Here is a 22,419-nt window from a genome sequence, read left to right on the forward strand (position 1 = left end):
TGTGTGGTGTGGTAAAACACTGTATAAAGCCTATGGTAGATCATGTTAGAAACCAAACTTGCAATGAAAATGACCTATGTCTGCTGTCAACTGGGTGTCCTCCCTGATGCCCTGTGCTGTAGTCAGAGGTGACAGGTGTGCTGGACTGCTTTGCCCACTGTAACACTATAGCTTTTGCTGCTGTGTGAAACTACAGACAGATTTGTGGAGTACATGACTCTGGTGTCTAAAGAGCTTTTTGCCGCCAAGTTTAATAAAACAAACCAAAAAAAAAAGCTAAATGTAAACAAGTAATAATTTGATAAATGACAACACATTTATCCATTCAGGACTGTTATCATTCCAGTACTAGAGTGGAGTGAGTAATGCTGTAAGGGACAGCCTTGCTGGTCTTAGTGACCTCACTAAATGTGTAAGCCACGGCGTTGCAGAGGCTGCCCTACTTGGAGTCCATCACCAAGTTAAAGTAAAAAAAAAAGTATTTAAAGAACAAAAAAGAGAACCTGTACACACAGGCGACAGCTGTATCTCATTTGGGGGGGGGGGGGGGAGTGATTACGTAACTGCAGTGTGTCTATAGACCATAACTGCTGTGCTGAAACAACAACAATAGGCTCTGCTGAGGGACTGGCACAATTTCTCATTGGTCCTCTTTCCCATGAGGCTGCATTTAATCTCAAGTCATTTTTAGCATGGGAAAAAGGATGTTCGTTTATTTTTTTATTTGCCTTTTCGAGAGATGGCACAAGGCCATAACATTTATAAACGTACACACATCTGTGATATCCCCCCAAGTCTTCTACCATTCTTGTGAGCAGTCTGGTCACACAACAGCTCCTCATTGTCCTATAACAACGTGTGCTTTAGGGGAGCACATTAGCCAGTGTTACACATGACAAGACACTGCAGTTCTTTAATATCATCAGCTGGGGCTGATGGCCACACACCCAGAGCCCGGTTCTGCTCAAGGTTTCTACCTGTTAAAAGATAGTTTGTCCTTGCCACTGTTGCCAAGTGCTTGCCCATGAGGTAGTGCTGGGTCTCTGTGAATATTGTTGTAAAGAGCACAGTCGAGACCTGCTGTATATGTACTTCTGTTCTGAGTTGGCGCTATATAAATAAAACTGACTCGACAGTTCAAGCCTCTTGGACAGACTTGATAACCCTAGAGTGAAAATAGCTAAAGGGGACAGCATCTTCCTCGAGGATACTTAAAAGGCGGACAGGCTAAAAAGCTCAAACCTGATCCCTGAATGGGGGGCAGAGCATTCATATTAGTGTTTACTGAATTACCTCGCTTTCACTACTGCTGCTTGTATGGGTCTGCATTCAATGATCGTGTGAGGCCAGTCAAGAATTGATAACTGTCCATGATGCAAATGACACTGAAATGACACTAAGGGCTGATTGTGGTGAGCTTGGCTTGAGCCACCACAAGGCCATCTGCCAGTGTTGTGACGGGCACCCTCTGGACCAGCTGTGACTTGGGCTGACAACAGCCCACTACCAAGAGCACTGACACTGTCAATGGCTGCATACGTAATGTGCTTGGAGAATGAGACCACGCTGGAGCTTCTGCTGCTCCAAAAGGGGCTTATGTTATACATCAACAACCACATTGTACTGTTAAAGTGTTAAACTGGCAAAGAGGCTCAGAGGTAACTTGTGCAATGATCTATGGTGTGATAAATGTTGTTCTTCTTGGCGTGGATTCCACAAGAGATTTTGCTCCACGTTGACATGATTGTATCACATCGTCTCTGCAGACTTGTCATCTGCACATTCATGCTGCCACTCTCCTATTCAAACAATGAGCCACAATGTCAGAAATAATGTGAAACGATATGAGAAGAAAGGCTGATCAAGTCTTGTCTTGTTTGGTTCTTTGCAAGATGAAAAATTAGGCAAAAGACACAACATTGCTAGTGCTAATAAATGGCTTACCAATGAGTCATTTTTAAACTCATACAATACATGAAAACTAATACAAAAACATAAAATGTTATAAATGCCCCTTAATATTAGGACCAAGATTTTCTACAGCCATCATAACCTTAACCAGAACCACTGTCTTTGTTTAAGAGGGAATGCTACAGGAGTAAAAAACAAAGCGTGTTCCCACAGGTTATTATTGTTGCATGCAGGAGGAAGTGACAGGATCTCACAGCTGCTCACAGCAGCATGGTGAGACTCATCTATGTGTCTCTGCTCCTTCCTCGTGTTAAGTCTAAAACCTGAGCGCCCAGTCCATCTGTCTTGCACTCTGTTTCCATGGTAGCAGACAGGAGGTTTTAGGTTTTCACACATTATCAGAGACTGCTGTGTTGTTCAGAGCTCTGAATTCATACAGCTACTTCACTATATCGTATCATATTCATATCCGAACAATGAGACAAAAATCATTAAATCAGTGTATTAGTGACGTCACAAACCATTAGTGTTACTCCTCAAAATAAATGCAACACTCCAATGGTTCTATCTGGGTGTGCTCTCAGTTGTTACGGGAAAAAGAAAGGTGCAACTACATGTAGGTTGGTTTTGTTGGGAATACCTGCAAGGTGACGTGAAACAAAAGAAACTCTACACCCTACTGAACTATTTTCTGCTGCTTTGGTTCACACTGGTGAACTGTCCCTCGGGGAGAAATGTTTAAGCTGTCTACCTGTTCAAGTGTGATTCTCATGTTGAGGCACAGCCTTGCCTTTTCTTTAGGGGTTAGGTATGCAGCACTAAACACAAGCTGTTTAGAAATGTGTTGTACTCTGATAGAACAGCTAATGCATTATTATTATGAATGAATCACGGCTACGGCGTGGACCAGTGAACAGAGGGGCTTTCTTTATAGAGTGGAACAATTGGCTGTAGATCGGCACTGATTAAACAAATCATTGGTCTTTCAGATGGTCACACATGAGTAATGGCTCTGTCTTTTGTTTTGAGAAGTAACAAGGATGTCATTTTTTTCTGGTAGAAGACTTCCAGTCCAGAAGAACACATTTGTTTCCTTAAGGTACAACAAAAGACATGAGATAAATAAACTGAATGACATAATGAATGATTGAATAATAACAGAATGACAGAATAAATATTCATAGATACATTTGGAAAAAACAAATTGTGGCACATTATGTAAACTAAAAATGTACCACTGTCAAAATATATCTTAAATTCTTATGACCTCAGTCAAAGCAGTAGTAGTAGTAGTAGTAGTAGTGTAGTAGTGGTGGTGATGGTGGCTCAGTCAGTACAGAAGCAAACAAAAACTACTTTGGAGTGCATCAAAACCACACATGGATTCATGGAGTTGAATATGATTTGAGATCATAAAATCTATCAGTGTAATTGATTTATTTGAGAAAGGTTCACTCCTTTTTCACCATTAACTGTAGGTATGTTAAAAAGTTTGAGGCTGGGGTAAAAATGTTCATTCATCTGTATGGGGAGGTTCAGCGTCTTTATCCTCTCAATACAGAGTGCAGCAAGGAAAGGACAATTCATCTTTGTCTTCATTATCACACCCATGGTGGGAAAAAGCACTGCTGCTATTGTGTGATAGGTAGACACAAAAGCTTAGGGCGTGAGCTGGCCAATCCAGTGACACACCATAATGGTTGCTATGTGTGACAAAGAAACTCCCAGAAATGTGCCCTGTGCTATACTTGAGATTTGTGGCAGACAAGAAATATCCATCTCTCTGGCTCACAAACGGGATCACTTAGCAGAGATGCATAAATATTTATCAGTGTGCAGATTTTAATAGGAATCTAGCAAAAAAAAAAAAAAACAACAAAAGCTATTCAAAACTTAAAACAGCTATTTGAAACCTCAACAGAGCAAATACAAAGGCAGAGTAAATAGAATAGAGTTGCCTGACCTGTTTTTTATTCTCTCAAAGCTGTTAACCTTTAGTTAGAGTAATGGACAGCTCCCCCTGCTTAGTAAAGAATGTACCTTGCATTTATCAGTATCAGTCCTACTGAATTACATAGTAAGGATAGCAGCCAAAAAGGCTTATGGGTCACTGAGGGAAATGATGTGATGTGAATGAAACCATGACAACATACACTGAACACACACAAACTGTAGTGAAAAAGAGGAACAAGTTGAAGCTCAAACTAACCTGCAGGCAGGCAAGTAGTCAGAACTTAAGAAATACTGAGGTCTACTACTCACTCTGTCCACTTGAGACAATTTTGAGAAGTCATAAAAAAAAAACTCAGCACATTATTTTTTCAGTTTTTATCTCCCTTTCATTGTCAAAGCTTTCAAAGAGAAAAGCTAGTTATTGCAAAAAAAAAAAAAGTGCAATGACCTTACTAGGAAGTGAGAAAACTCAACCTAAATCCAAGAAGAAACATCTTACTATTTCTTTAGCTTGCTGGACTAGATATTTGTAATCTGATTAGCTAGGCAGATGTGTCCTGAGTCAACTGACAGAGATGCAGTGTTGTGTGATTCAATGTGACATGTGCATGCAACCTTACAGCTGCAAGAGTCACCCTGGTGTGCATAGTAGCTCTCCAGCTGTGAGCCTGACAATTCAAACACTCCCTTTTAGCACCAATGTCCCCATGGTATGTTCAGTATATATGTGTACGACCACCAACAATACACAGTATTGCAAAGCTATAATTTTAGTTCTTCAACCTTTGTCACAGAGAATACTGAGAATAAGGTTAGGGCTAAAGCTTGTATGATAACAGTGATCATGTGTGACGCGAGGACAGGAAGTGAGAGGAGTAAGTGCGAAGTGAAATGCCAGTTTGCATGTGTTTAAAGGTGGGAGACAGAATTTGTGGCAGTGATCATGTGATGTAAGCACTGGAAGTGAGCATTTTGGGTGGATAGGCACAAACAGAGGGAGAAAACATAGAGCTCGGAAAAGCTGTTGGAAAAAATTATGTATTTGACAGAGCAGGAGAGGAAAACATCAAACCACTGCAGCCGAGAGTGACAGAGATTTAGAGAAAAATAGACACTTGAGATGAGCCTTAAAGTGATATAGTCATCAGTCATCAGTCATAAGGAAACTTAATATGCTTGAAAAGAAGAAGCGGACAAAACAAACACTGAGGTGTACATGCAGACATTCATTATAGGCAAACTTGATTTGTTCTTTTGGCTCACAGGCTGAGGAAGTGGTCCCCTCACTTGGCACTGACATACATAGGGCCATATATAAATAAATTAACACGACCTCTACAGGGACACACAGTTATTAGGCCACTAATGCTTTGTCACAGTCACAAGTTTGGTCTTAAAAATGCTGAGGGCTGTTTGCACTGCAGGAAACAGAGTAGTTCCCTTTTGACTAAGACTAAGTGTCTCTGTCTGTCCACAGCTCAGACTTCAGTTCAGTTTGCAGCTCTGACCAGTTCCTCCCTGAAACATGCACCACTGTGACACACGCAGTAAAACAACCCTGCAGTTTGGTTTTGTCTCAGTACTCACAGGTTACATTTGGGGCATTACTCCCCACAAATAATAGGACAGGGCACTCACACATGACCGTAGTGATTTTTGTTACTGACACAAAGAACCACAGCTTCACTAATGATGTTGCTCTCTAGTTAAGTCCTTTGGGCTTGTATACATCATCAAACCCTAGCAGGATAATGCTCTTGACAAATTTTCAGAGCTCCACTATGTGTCAACTTCTCCTCCTCCCACTTATGCAGTCACTCTGATGTTTCTTAAACTTACAGTAGAGTTTACCCAACTGCTTATTACACTGTCTGCATGGGATTAGCGTGGGATAACTTATAATGTCATTTCTAATTCATCAAAGTATTGCGTTACTATTTGACAAAAGCAGATGACTATTATTCCTTACTGAAAATGTATCAAACACTATTGTTGGCAAAAAACAGTGTTATTGTGTCCTGACTGTGAAATCTCCCTCAAATCTCCCCATGTTGCAATTTACAGTTTCGCTGTCTGTTATAGCAGCTTGTTTGTGAGTTTGTCTGAACACAGAAGTCTCAAAGGTGTGTAACAGGATGTGGTTAAAGAGCTGCAGTGCCTTACTGTAGAAGCAAAACTCCGCAGTGAAGTGAACTGTGGTGTTTGACTTACATTTCAGCAGCCTTTTAAACGAAGCAGAAGATTTTCCTGAACTGATTCGTAATTGCTGAATTTGTAATTGTTGTTTGTAAGCATGGCAGGAGGACAAGAAGGACTTGTTCATCATTTTGCACAGAAATTAACAGATGATGTAGGTAACAATCATAGCATGAAAACATGCTTGTGTGTGTATATGTGCTCAGCAACTGTTCAGGGTTGTGAACACCCCTTATGTGAACAGAATACAGAGAGGTGTGTATAGAGACTTACAGTCACAGGATGTTATAGTGTACATAACGTGAACTGCAAAATGTACAGAACAGCATGATTAATGAGCCCAAAGCTGAACACATCATACTTGTCAGAGGTTAAACTTTGCTGCAGGACAAAGAGAACATTTTGTGTTTCAAGTATGTGTTTTATTTTTGTGTTTTGCATGGTACAAGCATGTACAATTCCTGTATGATGGCTGTATTAAATTATTTTACTGTAAATTTTTTTTTTCTTTTACTACTATGCACCAGGGTCCAGAGTAAGGTGAACTGAACTAGAGAGCTCCTCAGACAGAAACACACTAAACCTGGTGGATTTAGACAGCTTGATGAAAACCGTCTGAGGAATGTGCTTAGCTATCAGCACTCCTATAGTCCTGGCCGGATTCAGCATGTCTCAACATGGATGTAGAGTGTATTGGCCAACCTGGGGATTCACATGTTGATCCTTTGAAAAGACATGCTCCTACATTTGCATTTGTGATAGAAGCCATGGAAGCACACAAACTTTAACATCGAATGTGCTCTGTGCTCTTGTCTCCAGAAGTCTAAAAAGCTTGTTGTGAAACAAGGCCACTAAAACTGTGGCATTCAGGTTTGGTCTGAGAATGGTTTAATCTCCCCTTGATTAACATGGATAAGCACTTGGAGATGTGTGTGTGCTTGTGTTTATGTGTGTGTGCAGCTCAGAGTGGGTCTCTGGAAGCCGTCAAGACAAAGCATGGGCCACAGCTTTTGAACGAGTGCTTCCGTCTTCTGCTATTTATGACATTTTCTCTCTTCCTTTTGTTGCAGGCTGTGTCTTAACTTCATGCTGTGCACCGCTACAGAGGAACTTGTAGGTGTAGCATACACGCCTCATTTCTTTCTGCCCAGACCTCGAATAGCATGCAAATAGGAACCGAGCAGAACTTGCATGTATTCAGTCACATAATTGTTAGTAAATAAATCATATTGGCACATAGTATATAATCACCAAAACATACATATAGTCCTCCCATATCTTAGAATTTAATAATATGGTACACAACCACAATTTTTTATCCCTGTCTTTTGTGCATCCCCGCAGCAATAGCTACAAAGCTCATTATAATAAGAAACAGGAAATGAAATCTGGTTGTTTTCATTTTCATAGACTTTTGCTGATAACCACACAAGTCTGTAATAACAGCACAACCATTTTTAGATGTCTTTCCAGGAGCCTTTAATCTCTAAAAAAAGTGCAGGGACATTAAAATTCTTGTGTACAGACATGGTAAGAGGTAAATATGATACCGCAGCATGTCTTATCCTGTTAGGCATGCAGTTTACATGATCACTGCACTGAGGTGAGATGTGTTCTCTTCTTAGGGTACATAGTTGTGTAATTATACCCAGCATGAACCCTCTGCAGTTCTTAAGAAGGGGCAGCTTTAAACTCTGACCTTTAGGGTCTTGCCACTTAAAGGTTAAATGGTAAATTACAACCCCTACAGGCATCAAAGAACAATGTAAAGTTCAGTTACAGAACAGTTACAGCTTCACTATCACAGTAGCATGTTCCTGCATTTGTAGCTTTGATAATAGCAGCATGGAAAATATGCATTTCCATACAACACATGCATGGAGTCATACAATTTCACTCCTTGGCTGAAAACAGTTTCAGCAGAGCTAACAAATGGCTGTGGTTTTTAACTATAAACTGTTGAATGTTCCAGGTACCAACATAACTAGAATACAGCAAACATCATGGGTAAGACAGCATTAGTGAGAAGATCCTGAGGTAATAATACAATTGTAAATAGTGTGTAAAGAAATTTTAAAGCACAACCTCTTCTGAAAAGGAGGTTGCTAAAAGAGGCTATTCAAAAGGGAAATGTATTTAGATACAGTCATGTGGCAGGAAGGATACAGGGGAAGTTCCACATTAACCAGCCACAGATTTGAAGAAATGGAAGTCAAAAAACAAGCAGCCGCAATGTCTTTAGATATATGTACTGGGTAGAGTATATGCTGTGTTATTTAGTGTTGAGTGATCTAGTCAGGATCCACTGCAGAGGATGACTGGCAAGAAAACACTGTGGCCATGCATCACTCAGATAACTCAAACTGAAGTCAGCATTAATGGCAGCAGACAAAAGCTATTTGCATCCTCTAATACAGGAAGACAGTGAAGCACCATCATCAGCTCTGCAGCAGCGTGGCCAGCATAAGAGCTTTGTTTGAGACTGACAGATTTAATAGGCCACTGCAATGTCTCTGACCAGGCAATCCTATTAATGAATAATGGTGGGGCACACATCAACCCTCTTGAGAGGTCTGGTGCTTCTCCACCAGGCCACCCCCACAGCATGGCACAATGCTGTCCTATGCTATATTATTAATGAGAGGAGTACGGGTGTCCAGCTGAGGCCAAAGCCTGTGTTTAGTCTGTAACACCCCGTCATGTTAAGGGGCAAAAGTGGCTTTGTGATCTCACACGCAGCCTGAATCCCCCAAGGTCTGTCTCTCTGGTTACACTGCGTTCAACCCCACTTAGCAGCAGCCTGTCACTGTGTAATCTGCAGGCAGCAGATGTTCCAGCAGGAGCACCTGGATTTATCAGATCTTCGGAGTGTGAATTACAGGAGGTTTGTGTTGGGTCACAAAGAGGACAGAGCCATAGAATTACAACTATGAAGACAAAATTGAAATATCAGAGTTAAGGCCTCTTTTGGGCACTTAATGTGGAAAATATAAACAATATCATAACGTTACCCTGTATACAAGTTGTTCCTCTGTCCTTAGCTAGCATGTGGCATTTGACTGTCAGCAGTTCTTCAAAGATTTGATGTGTTACCTTTCAAACAAGATGTGTGTGCACAAACTCATTGCAACTTTGTAATCACTTGCTCGATCCTCTGTCTGCACTTAACTGGTAGGTATGATGCTCCAGTTTGAATTGCACAAACTCAGTCAAAATTTTTCGAGGTTACATTTATAATTGCAAAAGGGACGTCACAGCACCTTTCAGGATAATCACAATGCAGTGAACAGAGAATGTTTTACTTTGGAGGAGCTTTGATGCCAGATTTTTGTCTAACTAGCTAAAAAGCTTCAAAAAAAAAAAAAAAAAAAAAACTGTTGATATGTATTCAAACATATTACCTGAAATAGTGTATTATCATAATATATTTGATGAGCAGTGGCCCATTTTCACAGCAGTCAGTCTTTTCTGCAGTGCACTTACTGTTCATGTCATCTCCCACTCAGGGCAGGATGTGGTTGTGTACACGCATCACTTTCAAAATAACTCTTCAACAGCCTTGTCTCTCCTTTTATAGTAAAAGTCTTGCTCATTGTGCCATGGGCCACAGTGAGGGACTCTGAGTGGATGAATATGTGTGCCCACTTCGAGGCATCTGATTTTATCAAAAAGGAGCATGCACTTTGCAGGGCAGTTCAGTTAGGGTTTCTTATGCCTACTAACAGCCGCACTATCAAATTATAACTTGATTGACTCATGTCTGCAAGCTTGAAATCAATTAAAGTAAGAGGAGAGTGAATTCTAGGAAGTGGGCAGGCACATGTCCTGAAAGTTGCTAATGCAGAAAGGGCTGTGCCACTAGGGAAACAAAGACACAGACAAAGGTAGTATATGCAAAAAGCCAAAATTGGATTTATGTAAGTCTGGATCTAACATACGCACTAAAAATTATTAAACTAACCACACACTGTTTGGATGTCCATGTTAATAGCGACCAGGAAACAGCCAAGTAAACCACTGGCCAATCAGTGGCCACCTCTCTTTGTTATGTGTCTCAACCTGCACTCTCATTCAGGATGTGATGCAGCTTACTCCAGTCAATAGATGCAGACAGATATGGACCTCTGGTGACAGAAAAGTGACAAAGCACACAATAAATCACCAGCACTGGTAAAATTCCACTCACAAACAGCTGAGCCTCCTGTTCAGATCTATGCACAGCACATTAAACCGCAGACCAAGTTAAGCCAGACCTGCTGTAAGAAAAAACAATGAAGTGAGATATGTTGTCCAGCTCAATTACAAGCTGATTACAGGCAAAGCCTAGAGCAATACTTGGCCTTTTGTCTACCGCTTGGCCCGATATCACTGGCAAGTGTTGAACTATGTCTCCCTCTCCTGGAAGAAAGCTTACTTGAAGTCTAAGGGAGAATTTATTTGGACAATGCACAAAGCAGACTAAAAATGTATACAACACATATACTAAATATTAGACAATATATACCTGTACTGTTGAAAAGAAACAATTACTAGCAACTACTAGCGCTAAAAATTTGTCAGGCCTTGTTGTATCACAAACAGTGCAGTCTACTTTAATGCTACCATAAATTAAGCAATCCTTGTGTTTTTTTTTACTCATGGAAAATGTTACAGTATTTCAGCATTGAATGTTTTTGAACTGAATGCTTGCTAACTGAAGCCAAAAGTCACTATCCTGTTTGATTAAAGTTTTAGTCATAGTCTATATGACAGGGCTTCCGGCTGGACAGATGAGGGTGCTGTTGTTGTGACAAAACTGGCTTCATGAGGTTCACCTGACACCTACTCTAGCACAGAAACTACACACACGGTCCACACAGCAGCACCGAGGAGACAGCCCTACTATTCTGTATAGTACACATGACCCACATGCTTGAGATGTCAGTCATATAGAGTCAGGTTACAGACTAAAAGTGGGACATAGGGAAATGTGTGTTTGTGTGTGTGTGTGTGTGTGTGTGTGTGTGTGTGTGTGCCTGTGCGTGTGTGTGTGTGTCCGTGTGTGTTATTCTACAGCACACACACTTCCAAGGATAGCCAAAGGTGGTAAAGATATCATGCTTCAAATGAAACTAACCTAATGGTTACAGAAGGTAATATGAGACTGTAGAAACAGTCACTAGTGAATAGAACATACAGGGTTAGTTTATAACATCATGCACTGTGACTTCAGGCAATCACTTGCTTACTTGTTTAATGCAATACCACAGGCTGGACCCTGACACAGAGAAAACAACAACAGAACAATACTTTGGTTTTTCAGAACAAACATCTCATTTCTTCTCCTATGCTATCATTCCATCACATTCTATAAAATATGTTGTAAACCAAAATCAACCCCATAACTGTCATGGAAGAATTCAGCATGGTGTTATCCTTGAATAATTCACTGGAAAATAACAGTGTTTTGGAAACCTACCAATCTCTTAAAAAAATACAAAGAAAGTTTGAAAAAGTAGTTCACATGATCTTATGAAAATATTTTTTGTCACAAGTATTTTCCAACTTTTTGGTCTTGTGAATACTTTGCCAAATTAATTAAATAAACTTAAAACTACATAGTGGTCCTGCTAAAATAGATCTATTTCATGTAAAATGCATCAGTATAATGAATGTTGGTGGAACTGATTTGATGTCAGAATACCAAATACATGCTGTTTACACAGGTTTCCACGTGGAGCCATGTCACCAACTACACCCTAAAAGTGTACCATGGTTACGGGTAGGCAACTAAACGTTCTTGAATAAAGTTACAGAAGGATTCTGGTCATGGCAACTAAACTATAAAGTTAAGCTTTAATGAACTAAAAGCCCTGGCTAAGGTAAGAAGAGATTCTTTATTCTTTTTTTCGGATCAGCAGTAGCTTCCATTACAGTGGTTGCTGTGTTTTAGGTAGTGAGTTCCACTCTATAAATAAATGAGTTTAAGTGATACCCTTTTACAAAAAAATGCATTCATATGATCTGACCATGCTAAGTAAGCATCAGTTGGGTTAGGTTGCAAGTATTTGATACAGAGAAGCTTTTTTCTCAGATGGCAATTTGTGGAGAGGTAGTCGATATTCAAATGATCCAGCATAAACAATTCTTTGTTTTCATCAGATACTTTATTAATGAAATCACACATTCCATCTAAGTATTTCATAGTAGCATTCAGAGAACTATAACTATGATAATAATAATAAATAATTAATATTGGCTTTGAGTGTGGCAGATGGATCTGCACCCAGATAGCCTCCATATCACTCACCAAAATATCCTTTCACTCTTTGGCTGGTATTTGACTCTGTATAGTGTAATACCACCTCTGTGTGAGATAGGATACAACTGAAGACCTTGTTTTGAAAGAAGAAGAAGAGAAGAAGAAACCATCATGACAAAGATCATGATAATGGTTTTTGTCCCCTATTAACAGATATTACATACTTTCTGCCAACACCACTGCTGCTGTGCATACTAATGCAAATCACTGCCTACTTCTTCCTAATCTCCTCTGTCTCCTAAAATATCTCCTGGATTAGCATTTAGAATTTCTGCATATGGATCAGATGAGTTCAGGTTCATCTTAATCATTATTGTGTGTTGCCTGCTCTGTTAAGTGTGTGAGCTCACAGACATGTCTATGTTAATGCTGATTTGTTCTGGAGCATCACGTGAGCAGAGCCACACCAAACTCAAATATGTGTTATTGTTGCAAAAAATGGGTTCAACAATGGGAGTGTGCAGACTGACTTTGTTTTGACCTCTCACTATTTAAACAAAATGAGATATAACCAACATTTAACAAGCTGAAGCATTTCTGCTTCCTGACATCAGGACTGAAAGTCTGGCAAAAATAATCACAGACCTATATTGCTGAGCTAAACTACAGTGTTTAACATCAGACTCCCCTCTCATCTGACAGTTATTTTCACTGCAATTTCCCAAATCATCATTTTAAGCCTCTTTTGGCGGTGTGGCACTGAAAAGACATTTAAAATGCAACAGATTTCGAACCCAGTGCATAAATGACCTCTGTCATCCAAAACATGGGAGACGTATGTCAACAACACATGTGAACCAAACCCCAAAGCTCCAAAACAACATTACCTGTCCATTTCTCAGGGTTACAGAGGAACAGGACCAGATGTTGGAGCTGACTTTGAAAGCGTGAAAACTCTTGAAACATTTTTATGGCCAAACTTGGAATTAGCATGTGTGAGAGAGCGAAACTTTATGTGCTACCTGTGAGCAAGACATCAAAGAGCACTGCAGCTGCTAATGACAAGCCTATGCATGTCTGAGCTCCACAATTAGCCAATACAGCTAATTATGAAAAAAAAAAAAAAATACAGCATGGGCAAACTGTCAAACTGCAAATGCATGTAAAGCTTATGTTATTTCAGAAAAGAAACAAAATAAAATACCCTGCACTTGACATTTGTGCAACAGAGTAATTTTTCCTTCTCCACAGGAAGAGTTTAATGTGCTCCTGTATTGGGTTTCACTGAAGAGGGTAGCACCCCTAAACATAATCTCCACCCCCCTTTACAAACACACTCCTACCTCCAGAAGTCACAACCTATCCTTCACAGTGCAGTATCATTTCACAGAGTGTCAACCCACCTCTGAAATTTCGGAGAGGAAGAAGAGGCAGCAAATTATGGTCCACAGAGTGAAGCTGCTGCATTGAAGAGAGTGAGAGAGAGAGATTTTTTTTTCCCCTGAAGGAGACTTTGACTTTGTGCTCTGGAAATACATGCAATCTGGCGTGCCTTGTGTAAAGGCTCAACTGAGACCTGTCTAAGCATTTTAATGAGTGTAAGCCCCCAGGAGGAATAGTCGGAACCCAAAGCGACCAAAGTCAGCCCCGTGGGAAACAAAACACTCCGGCTGCTCACAGTCACAGACATGCAGCCATTCACCTGGGTCGGTGCTCTTTTCCTGCTGATCTACATCTCCTCTGGTGGTGCAGAAGCCCAAAGGTAAGTAAGTCAATGAAGAAGAGCCACAGAGGGTTAGATATTGCATATTGTAGTGTGTTTCTACCCAGAGACCTGGAGCAGGTGTAAACTTTACTTGCATATTTGCTCAGTTAAGATGCTAAAAAAGTCAGTCAAAAAGACGCTCCCATATAATGTCAGACAGATTTCTATCACATTGCACCGAGCCTGAAATGCACTGATAGTAATAACAAACTAAAAATGTCTCCTATGGTATTGGCTAATATGCAATTTGGCCTACTTCCTGAGGCCAGATAGGGGAATTACTACCACTTTAACTGCTAGTTCCTCCAAATGCTGTAATTTTAAGTGCAGTTTAATGAGTAACATGCAAGCTCTTATTTTCCACTGAATTATGTGCTTTAAATCTTTACAGGGAAAACTGTTGTGTTGATGGTATGTACTCACTGCTGCCGCCGTCAACAGCGGACCAGGGCAGCTATGACAGTGTGTCAGCTAAATGTGGCACAGCAACTGTTAATAACTGAAGAGCACCTGTCACGCTTAAGAGTCCCTCTCCTGTGAGCTATTCTGGTTGATTTTCTATCAAGTCTCAGATTCCTTCAGTCCCTCTGGAGCCAAGGCTGCTTTTAGGATGCTGTCCCCGTGACATCCCAACATCTGGGATATTAGATCTTGGCACTGAGCATAAAAGAAGATATAATGATGCTGAAAGCTGTAAAGTTAGATTTGCATGTGCGGCTCCAGCATGAATTTACTTAATACTTAGTTACTAACTCAATGGCAAATGGCACATTAGCGTCTTAATGTAATTGACAGGTTAAAAATAAACACATGCAATGTAATCTCTGTATAGGATATTTTGAGTACAACGCTGACTCGCTGACCACAACTGAGAATAACTCTACAGTAGATTCTCATATGGTCCCAGTAATGAGAGTCAAACATAGATCAAGGTAAACAGAGGAAATAGAGCCATGCATTAGGTATCAATGTGCAAAGCAGGAAGTGTCTGATTAGTGTGTTTTTTTCCCCATCTGTATCCAACATCCTGTCAGCTGGCTGTTGCTCCACAGGAAGCCCTACTTTTATAAGGGAGCCTGTGAGGGGGACACTTTATTTAGGTTGTTTGTTTTTTCACACCAACAGCCATTGGGACCATTAATTAGAAATGGATGCCTAAAAAAGCCTGTGTTTGGGAGGTTGAGAGCTTAATGAGATAAACTTGTCCTTGGTGTTTCAGTGTCATTATTGAGATGAGATTTTTGCTGTTTCCTGTTTAATGTTCCATGCATTCACAGGTTGGGGTATAAATACTGCTAAGGCAGTGAAATTACAGATCTTACCTTCCACTCCTCTCTTCTTCTACAAAGGCACTACCGACAAGTCCTTACTGGAAACCAACCAGGTGTGTGTCGCTATGGCAGGAGACTGGAGTGTTGCTATGGCTGGAAGAAAAACAGTAAAGGACAGTGTGAGGGTAAGAACAGTCTGATTCCAAGACTTCTTTATAATCACTGAATAATGGTTTTGATATAAAAACAATATTCTCTTGATATCAACCAATATGTTAACATTCAAATTTGCACACAATGGTTTTGAATTGGGAAAAAGCAAATAGAGAGAAGAATCTAAATTTACTGCCACAATACACTGTGTCCAAACAATTGTTTTTCTTTTCATGAGATTTATTTTCCTAACCCAGAAAATGCTGACAACAGTCTAGATTAAAAAACCTTCCCTGTATTATAGAATGTGTGGTTTAACTACAACCCGCCATTCTCAAACCACTGATTTTGCTGATGGTATTTTCTTCATGTTAAATGTTTTACCAGCTCAGTGTGAGCACGGCTGCAAGCATGGAGAGTGTGTTGGCCCCAACAAATGCAAGTGCTTCCCAGGATACACCGGAAAGACATGTAATCAAGGTGAGCATTTGGGGTCAGCAAATAGTGTCTGGAAAACGTGGGTCAAGCTTGGTAGAGGGTAATCTGATTTCCTCCTGATAGCTCACTTTACATGCTACTTTTACATATCTTTTTAAGCAAATCTTAATGCGCTGTGATTCAGTGAATTACATGACTCTAATTTCTAGATTTGAATGAGTGTGGATTGAAACCTCGTCCCTGTGAGCATCGCTGCATGAATACTCACGGCAGCTATAAGTGCTACTGTCTAAATGGATACACCTTAATGCCTGATGGATCTTGTGCCAGTGAGTCCCATCTTGCTACTATTCATACATGCTTTGAGTGGAAACATAGAGAATAACGCAATTGCCAAGTTTACTTATTTGCAAATGTGTGTTTATTTGTTTGTGTCCATGTGTGTAGATTCCAGGACATGCTCTCTTGCTCACTGTCAGTACGGTTGTGAGGAAGTTCAGGGGGAGATTCGCTGCCTCTGCCCATCTTCAGGGCTGCAACTGGGGCAAGACGAGAGGACTTGTGTAGGTGAGCAACCACGCTCACACAGCGATGGATTCATGTTTTTTTAGGCATATGATGTCTTGTCATGCAAGAAAGACCTATGTCAAGTATAAGACATGATTAGGATCAGGCCTATGTAAGGAGAGTAAGAAATCAGATGGAGAAATAGCCTTTATCTAAATCAGGAATACTATACAGAGGAAAGAGGAAATGACTTTGGCTTGGATTAGGATTTTTTGCATAGTGGAAAAATTCTGTAAAGATCCTATTATGTGGCTTTTGCATGCTTGGCTTGCATATCAGATGGATGCAATGAAGTCATATTTCTTCCCACAAAACTGTCTGAGCTTTGACAGAGCCAGTCTGACATACTGGTCACACAGGGGGAAGTAATAAATTAGGTTTACAGCATTGAATTTCATGAGTACTATGGATCCAACACACTCAAAAATAGATTCTGACAAGGTACCAAAAAGTACACTGTTTCCAGACATACTGTACCATAACAAGACAAAGACAAATAATAGACCCTCACGAGACAGACTCATATCTACTCTATCCAACATGAAAGAATTAAATACTTTCTACTATCTATAATCTCTTTAAAATAAAGAAAGACAGACTCCTAACTAGCTGAAGGCCCCAGCCTTGAACCATGAATACGTGTAATTATTATTATGCAGTATAATAATAAAATAACGATATGACTGCATGAAAAGGTATATTAATTTATCAAATTACTGTCTCCATAGTAATAGGCTGGCATTGTATTATGTTCAAAAGCATTACTAATACTACACATTTCCTCCTGTGTTAAATTTATGCTAAGTTGCACCCATAACAATATCAATAGCTGCTTCCTGCTTGTGCCAAATCAAACAAATCAGCAGCGCTGGCTGGTGGGAAGACAGTGAGGGATCATGTTCATGATGCATGCATTACACCAGGATGGTGAAGCTCCCTGCTGGAAGATGAAAAAAAACCAGCTGATGACTCCACATGAATTAGAGGAAGCACACGGCTGGCTACACCCCACCCAGGTCAATAGTCAGCAGGAAGTGACAAAGATTTGGAGCAGTGGGAATAAGCCATTACAAAAAAACAATACAATTGCAAAACTAGGGGACCGATTTTCTGAATATTGCCTGATGTGACATTTTTCGTTTCAATGTGTGCTATGTTCATTTTTGATACATACTATAACTGCACTTTGCACTACTTTTGTAGTGTAGTTCCATAGTTTCCAAAGTTTTGTACTAGGCACAGATGTGTACAGGTAGGTGATAAATATAAAATCACAACCCCTTTAATTTATCCTACATTTTGTTTCCCTTCAGATATTGATGAATGTGTTACTGGGAAGAACCTCTGCCCATACAACAGACAATGTGTGAACACCTTTGGCAGCTACTACTGCAAGTGCCAGGATGGCTATGATCTGAAATATGTTGACGGCAAATATGACTGTGTAGGTAAGGTATACAAATTTATTAACGGGAAATATCTGTGATCAGTTCTGCTCCTAAAGGTACAAATAGGCTTCTTCCAATTCCAGACCTTGATGAGTGTGCAGCCGGCACCCACAAGTGCAGCCACCATGCTGTCTGTCTGAACACTCAAGGATCCTACAAGTGCAGGTGCAAGTCTGGCTTCAGAGGCAATGGCTTTGAATGCTCTGGTGAGATTTGAGATCTGTTCCACAGAATTATGAATTAATTAATTTTAGGATTGTCTTATAATATGTACTAAAACTTGTCAAATAAAATCATTCACATAAGCCTTTGTCTCAGGGCTTTCCCAGATGAGAGCAGTCAGTCAGATCAGTCAGGAGCAGTTTTACAGCCACATATTTCATGTGGACTCTTAAAACATCAGCGGTGAACAGTTCTGCCAAAGGTAGTTTCCTGCTTTCAGACTCCACTCCTCTTTGCAGATGTTAGGAAAGGGAGAGCTGATCAGATTGAAAACACACCTGTGTAAATATGACACTGTGTGGTAGCCAACCATCTGAAGAAGAAGGGCAAAGACAGGTTGTGTTGTACTCTTTGAACCAGGCCCAGATAACAACAGGTGAAGCCTCATGTAGCCAAATCACATAAAAAGCACAGGCCAGGGGTTTCAGCGTAAATGAAGATGCCTTTATTTTTTGTAGTCAAGCCGTTTTATCAAAGGTCGTGGGATGGAGACAGAGGCAGTGCAGATGAGTTCCTCAATGGTGAGACTGTGTGGAATCTGAGATTCTGCTTCTGCTGTTTGCTCCTCGCCCTGCAACCCCATTCATCCCCTCCTCTTTCCCACTTTTAAGAACACCTCCCCCGACTCTCCCCCTATGCTCATGGCTGGAAATGTTGTATGTCCGCAGCACACACAGTTTGATATGAGACCTGGGATCCTCAGCATGACCCTTAATATGCAGAACATATGTGATAAAATGCTTGTGCATATACATTTAAGTTATGTGCAATGAATGTCACTTTCATGCTTCATCTGCATGGAGTAGGATAATCCTATCTGTCATTTTTGCATGTTCATTTGCGATAGTACTGCCTTACTAAAAAAGTAATGTGTGTCATCCGTGAACTGGTAAGTAACAGCAAGGAAGTGATTAACAAGAACAGCAGCTGCAAAATACATGACAACAAACAACAAATGCATCTGAATCTCGGTAAAATACAGTCCTTCCAACTCCTGATTGCAGTTCCACGTGTCCAATCTGATTCCTCTTCCTGTCTGCAGCCATCCCAGACTCCCAAGTGAAGCCTGGCATTCTGGGAAGTAAGCTGGACGAGGACATCAAAAACATTATCCCTGAACCAGTCGCAACGCCATCCCCAAAGAGCCGCCAGCAGCCTTTTGACTATGATGGAGAGGTCTACATTGGCCCCCAGACAGAGGTGAGACCAGGGGATGAATTTCCCGAGGAAGAGGAGGAGGAGGAGGAGGAAGAGGAGGACAACCAGCTCAATCCAAGAGGAGATGTTTTCAGTTAAGTGCGGCTATCTTGCAATAATTCTGGGTGGTCTGCATTGTATTAAACATGCACAGACTAAAGAAACTCAGTATGTTTCTATAGAGATGTTGCTCTCATGTCTATACAATTACAAATTTTCCAATAGGCAGCTGAAATAAGTATAAAATAGTAGGTCCGGTCTAAGTATGTCTGATGTTAGTACCAATGAAGAAACCCATATTTCCTATATTAGTGACATAAAAGTGGCACTATTTTTAGTGAACAACATGCTCAGAAAGGATAATTATGTCCACAAGCATTGTCCATGTCATGTTGTCATGTCCTTTAGCACTGTAAAACTAATCCTTCATTACGACTCAACTCTAAGACATTTTTCAAAACTCTTTCTTTATATTAACCCATTGACTAAATCAAACTAAAGATGTAAATCAGTTAGAGTGGGCAGTGTGACCATGCAGTGGTTTGCATCTCACTGAAACAGCCCATGAATGTGGTTACCTTTCACCACCAATCTTGATCTTTATGGGAACACAGAGTCTGTGTAAAAACTCAGATAGCAAGAGGAGACAGGCCCCGAGACATCCATCACCTCCAGGGAGGAATGTTACTCTGTCGGCATGTGAGAGCCCAGGGATACAAGTCATCCTGGGCCTGCTTCCCATCTCCTGGGAGGAGGGCGAGGAAGGGAGGGAGGTTACGAAGCCCCCAAGCCTTTTATTATGTTTTCTCCAAAACAGCTGTTGTGCAAACAGACTTGACTCCTAGTAGGAAAGTCTGTCATCAGCCCTCTAGACCTCTCTAACACTAGCCCACTCTGGGTGAGCAGGTTAAATAACCCCAGCTGTCACTTGTCTGACAGTCTAAGGCTGCTTTGCCATGGGGGCAGTTTGCTGCAAGAGCTTTGAAATGCTTGGGGGCAGGGGGGGTGTGTATCCTAAAGTTGTAGTTCCATCTCAAGATGTGATTGACAGCAGGGCAGGTCCACACCTGTTGGTTAAAAGCCCCTTTCTGGTGTATGTTTCATTGGGGAAAATCTCTTTGCTGCATAATTTTGACATTTTTTTTAAGATCACATATTTTCTTAGGAATTCATAGACAAATAGCTCTCTGTCATATTTTTATCCTGATGCACATGCTGCATTTATACATTTACTGATTGTCATATTTGCTTTGCAGTATTTAGCTGAAAAGCCATGTATTCACACTGATTTTTTCCCCCTTTCATCTCTAAAAACAGTATCAGAGGACTTCGAATCAGTATTTGGCCCAGCCACAGAAGTCAAAGAAATCCAAATAGCACCAGTTCAGGAGGGTAATCAAATATCTTTTTATGAGCCATTCTTTTATAATGTTATAATGTTTACATGACTAATTTGCCCACTTTGCCCCTGTCCTTTCACCTTATAGAGTTTATCATGGATTGCAACTTTGACCAAGGAGCATGCGAGTGGGTCCAAGACAAGGCTGATGACATGGACTGGACGGTAGCCTACCACGATACCGGTAACAAAATGCTGAATCTGCAGCAAGGCACATTTTTTCACATTTCAGCCTTGTGCCTTCATATACAGTTACTTATGAGAGCTACAAATTCTCTCAGGTGCTGAGTACTACATGGCCATGAGTGGGCTTCTAGGGGAGCGGGAGGATGTGGCCAAGCTGAAGCTGCTTCTCAATGACCGGGTCCAGCAGAGCAGCTTCTGCCTCACCTTTGACTACCGTGTGGTGGGACATAATGTGGGGGCTCTCAGGGTGCTGCTGGATAACACTGCTTACTCAGTGTGGGAGCAGAGCCAAAGCAGAGACCAAGGCTGGCAGACAGAGGTCCTCACTGTGGCCTGGAAAGAGAAGGCCCCAGAATCTGTGAGTCATTTACTCAATTCATTAGACATGTTATAATCACACCATTGTTAAACCAATGCAGTAACTAAAATGTTATACTGATGTGATTTTCTTTATAATGTTAAATTCATGTGGTTCACGGTATGTTGGAAAGACATATTGTTCACTTATGACTGGAAGCGACAACCTAAAGATGCAATGGCGCCTCTGAATGTCTTTCAGATTGTCTTTGAAGCTGAACGTGGGACAGGTGTTGGAGGAGAGATAGGGCTGGATAATGTGGTGCTGACCTCAGGGCCCTGTCAGGAGGATGTCAGTCCAGTCTATTAGGAATCTCCACCTCGGATCAACAATTTGAAAACTTCCTCTGAATGACACACGTCAAAGATTCCTGTTTCCTGTCTGTATTATGTTATCCTGATTGTGGAGTTTCTCAGTGTTCTTTCATGGTGTAGCCTCGGGACAGTCACAGGAAGATACAGACACATGGTCTCAAGGGGAGATTAAGTGCTACCGTGATTTTCAAAACAGTCTTTTACAATACAGATATCTCAGATCTCAGGAAAAGGTGGAAATGCTAACTGTGTCTGTTAGTTATGTTTAACAGTATTGTGCTTAGTCCTGTTGTGTATGTGATAGTGCATTGCTGAAGTTAATTGAAAATAATCTATTACATGTAATGTGAATTCTTAGGGTGAATTATTGCTGAAATTCAATCTTAGACAAATACGTTTTTTGAAGGCTGGTTAGTTTGAATGATAAAAGTATCAATGCGTAACTGCTGTAAATTTTGCTTTCATATTATACTGTACTATTACATTAAAACTGTTTTTTCTAACTCTGTCTACCTTTCCTTTTTTCTTCACACACTGTATGTTTGTATTTCATGGATGTTGAGGGCTGTAATTTTATCATAGAAACTTGATATGAAGTAATCAATTTACACCCAACTTGAACTGGAAAAGTGTGGTTTAATGATCATTTTAACTAGGTATGGTTTAATGATAACTATCCATATCAAAAAAAAGAAACAAGATTACTAACAAAAGTATAACAGGGAATGGTGGTAAATGGTAAGCTGGTGCCACCCTACTGTCTGTGTGTGGGGTGTAACTATAGTTTACTTGAGGTACTT

At 40.6% G+C, this 22,419-nt stretch overlaps 1 protein-coding gene across 3 annotated transcripts; it reads left to right on the forward strand.

Moving 5' to 3' along the window:
• Window positions 1–13,538: 13,538 nt before the first annotated feature.
• Window positions 13,539–22,122, forward strand: egfl6 (EGF-like-domain, multiple 6). 3 transcript variants are annotated; one of them, XM_071475423.1, is made up of 13 exons: window positions 13,539–14,063; window positions 15,416–15,522; window positions 15,878–15,970; window positions 16,138–16,257; window positions 16,376–16,495; window positions 17,809–17,943; window positions 18,027–18,149; window positions 18,624–18,686; window positions 19,208–19,456; window positions 20,680–20,754; window positions 20,850–20,945; window positions 21,043–21,305; window positions 21,507–22,122. In XM_071475423.1, exons 1-13 carry the CDS (start codon window positions 13,990–13,992, stop codon window positions 21,612–21,614), a joined length of 1,626 nt encoding a protein of 541 aa, XP_071331524.1. In that variant the 5' UTR covers window positions 13,539–13,989; the 3' UTR covers window positions 21,615–22,122. The 3 variants fall into 3 exon arrangements, with proteins under 3 accessions (XP_071331524.1, XP_071331544.1, XP_071331536.1); XM_071475435.1 differs by lacking the exon at window positions 18,624–18,686 and having other exon boundaries at window positions 13,542–14,063; XM_071475443.1 differs by lacking the exons at window positions 18,027–18,149; window positions 18,624–18,686 and having other exon boundaries at window positions 13,541–14,063.
• Window positions 22,123–22,419: the final 297 nt, after the last annotated feature.

The sequence above is a fragment of the Trachinotus anak genome, unplaced genomic scaffold (assembly GCF_046630095.1).
Source record: "Trachinotus anak isolate AG129_WGS33_773 ecotype Australia unplaced genomic scaffold, CSIRO_AGI_Tana_v1 ptg000001l, whole genome shotgun sequence".
NCBI lineage: Eukaryota > Metazoa > Chordata > Actinopteri > Carangiformes > Carangidae > Trachinotus > Trachinotus anak.

Excerpts from the sequence above, each read along its gene's own strand:
- egfl6 (XM_071475423.1), top strand. The coding sequence starts at position 13,990 with ATGCAGCCATTCACCTGGGTCGGTGCTCTTTTCCTGCTGATCTACATC. Across the intron at positions 14,064-15,415 it reads GGTGGTGCAGAAGCCCAAAG|GCACTACCGACAAGTCCTTA; the intron begins GTAAGTAAGTCA and ends TCTTCTACAAAG. Across the intron at positions 18,150-18,623 it reads CAATGGCTTTGAATGCTCTG|TCAAGCCGTTTTATCAAAGG; the intron begins GTGAGATTTGAG and ends TATTTTTTGTAG.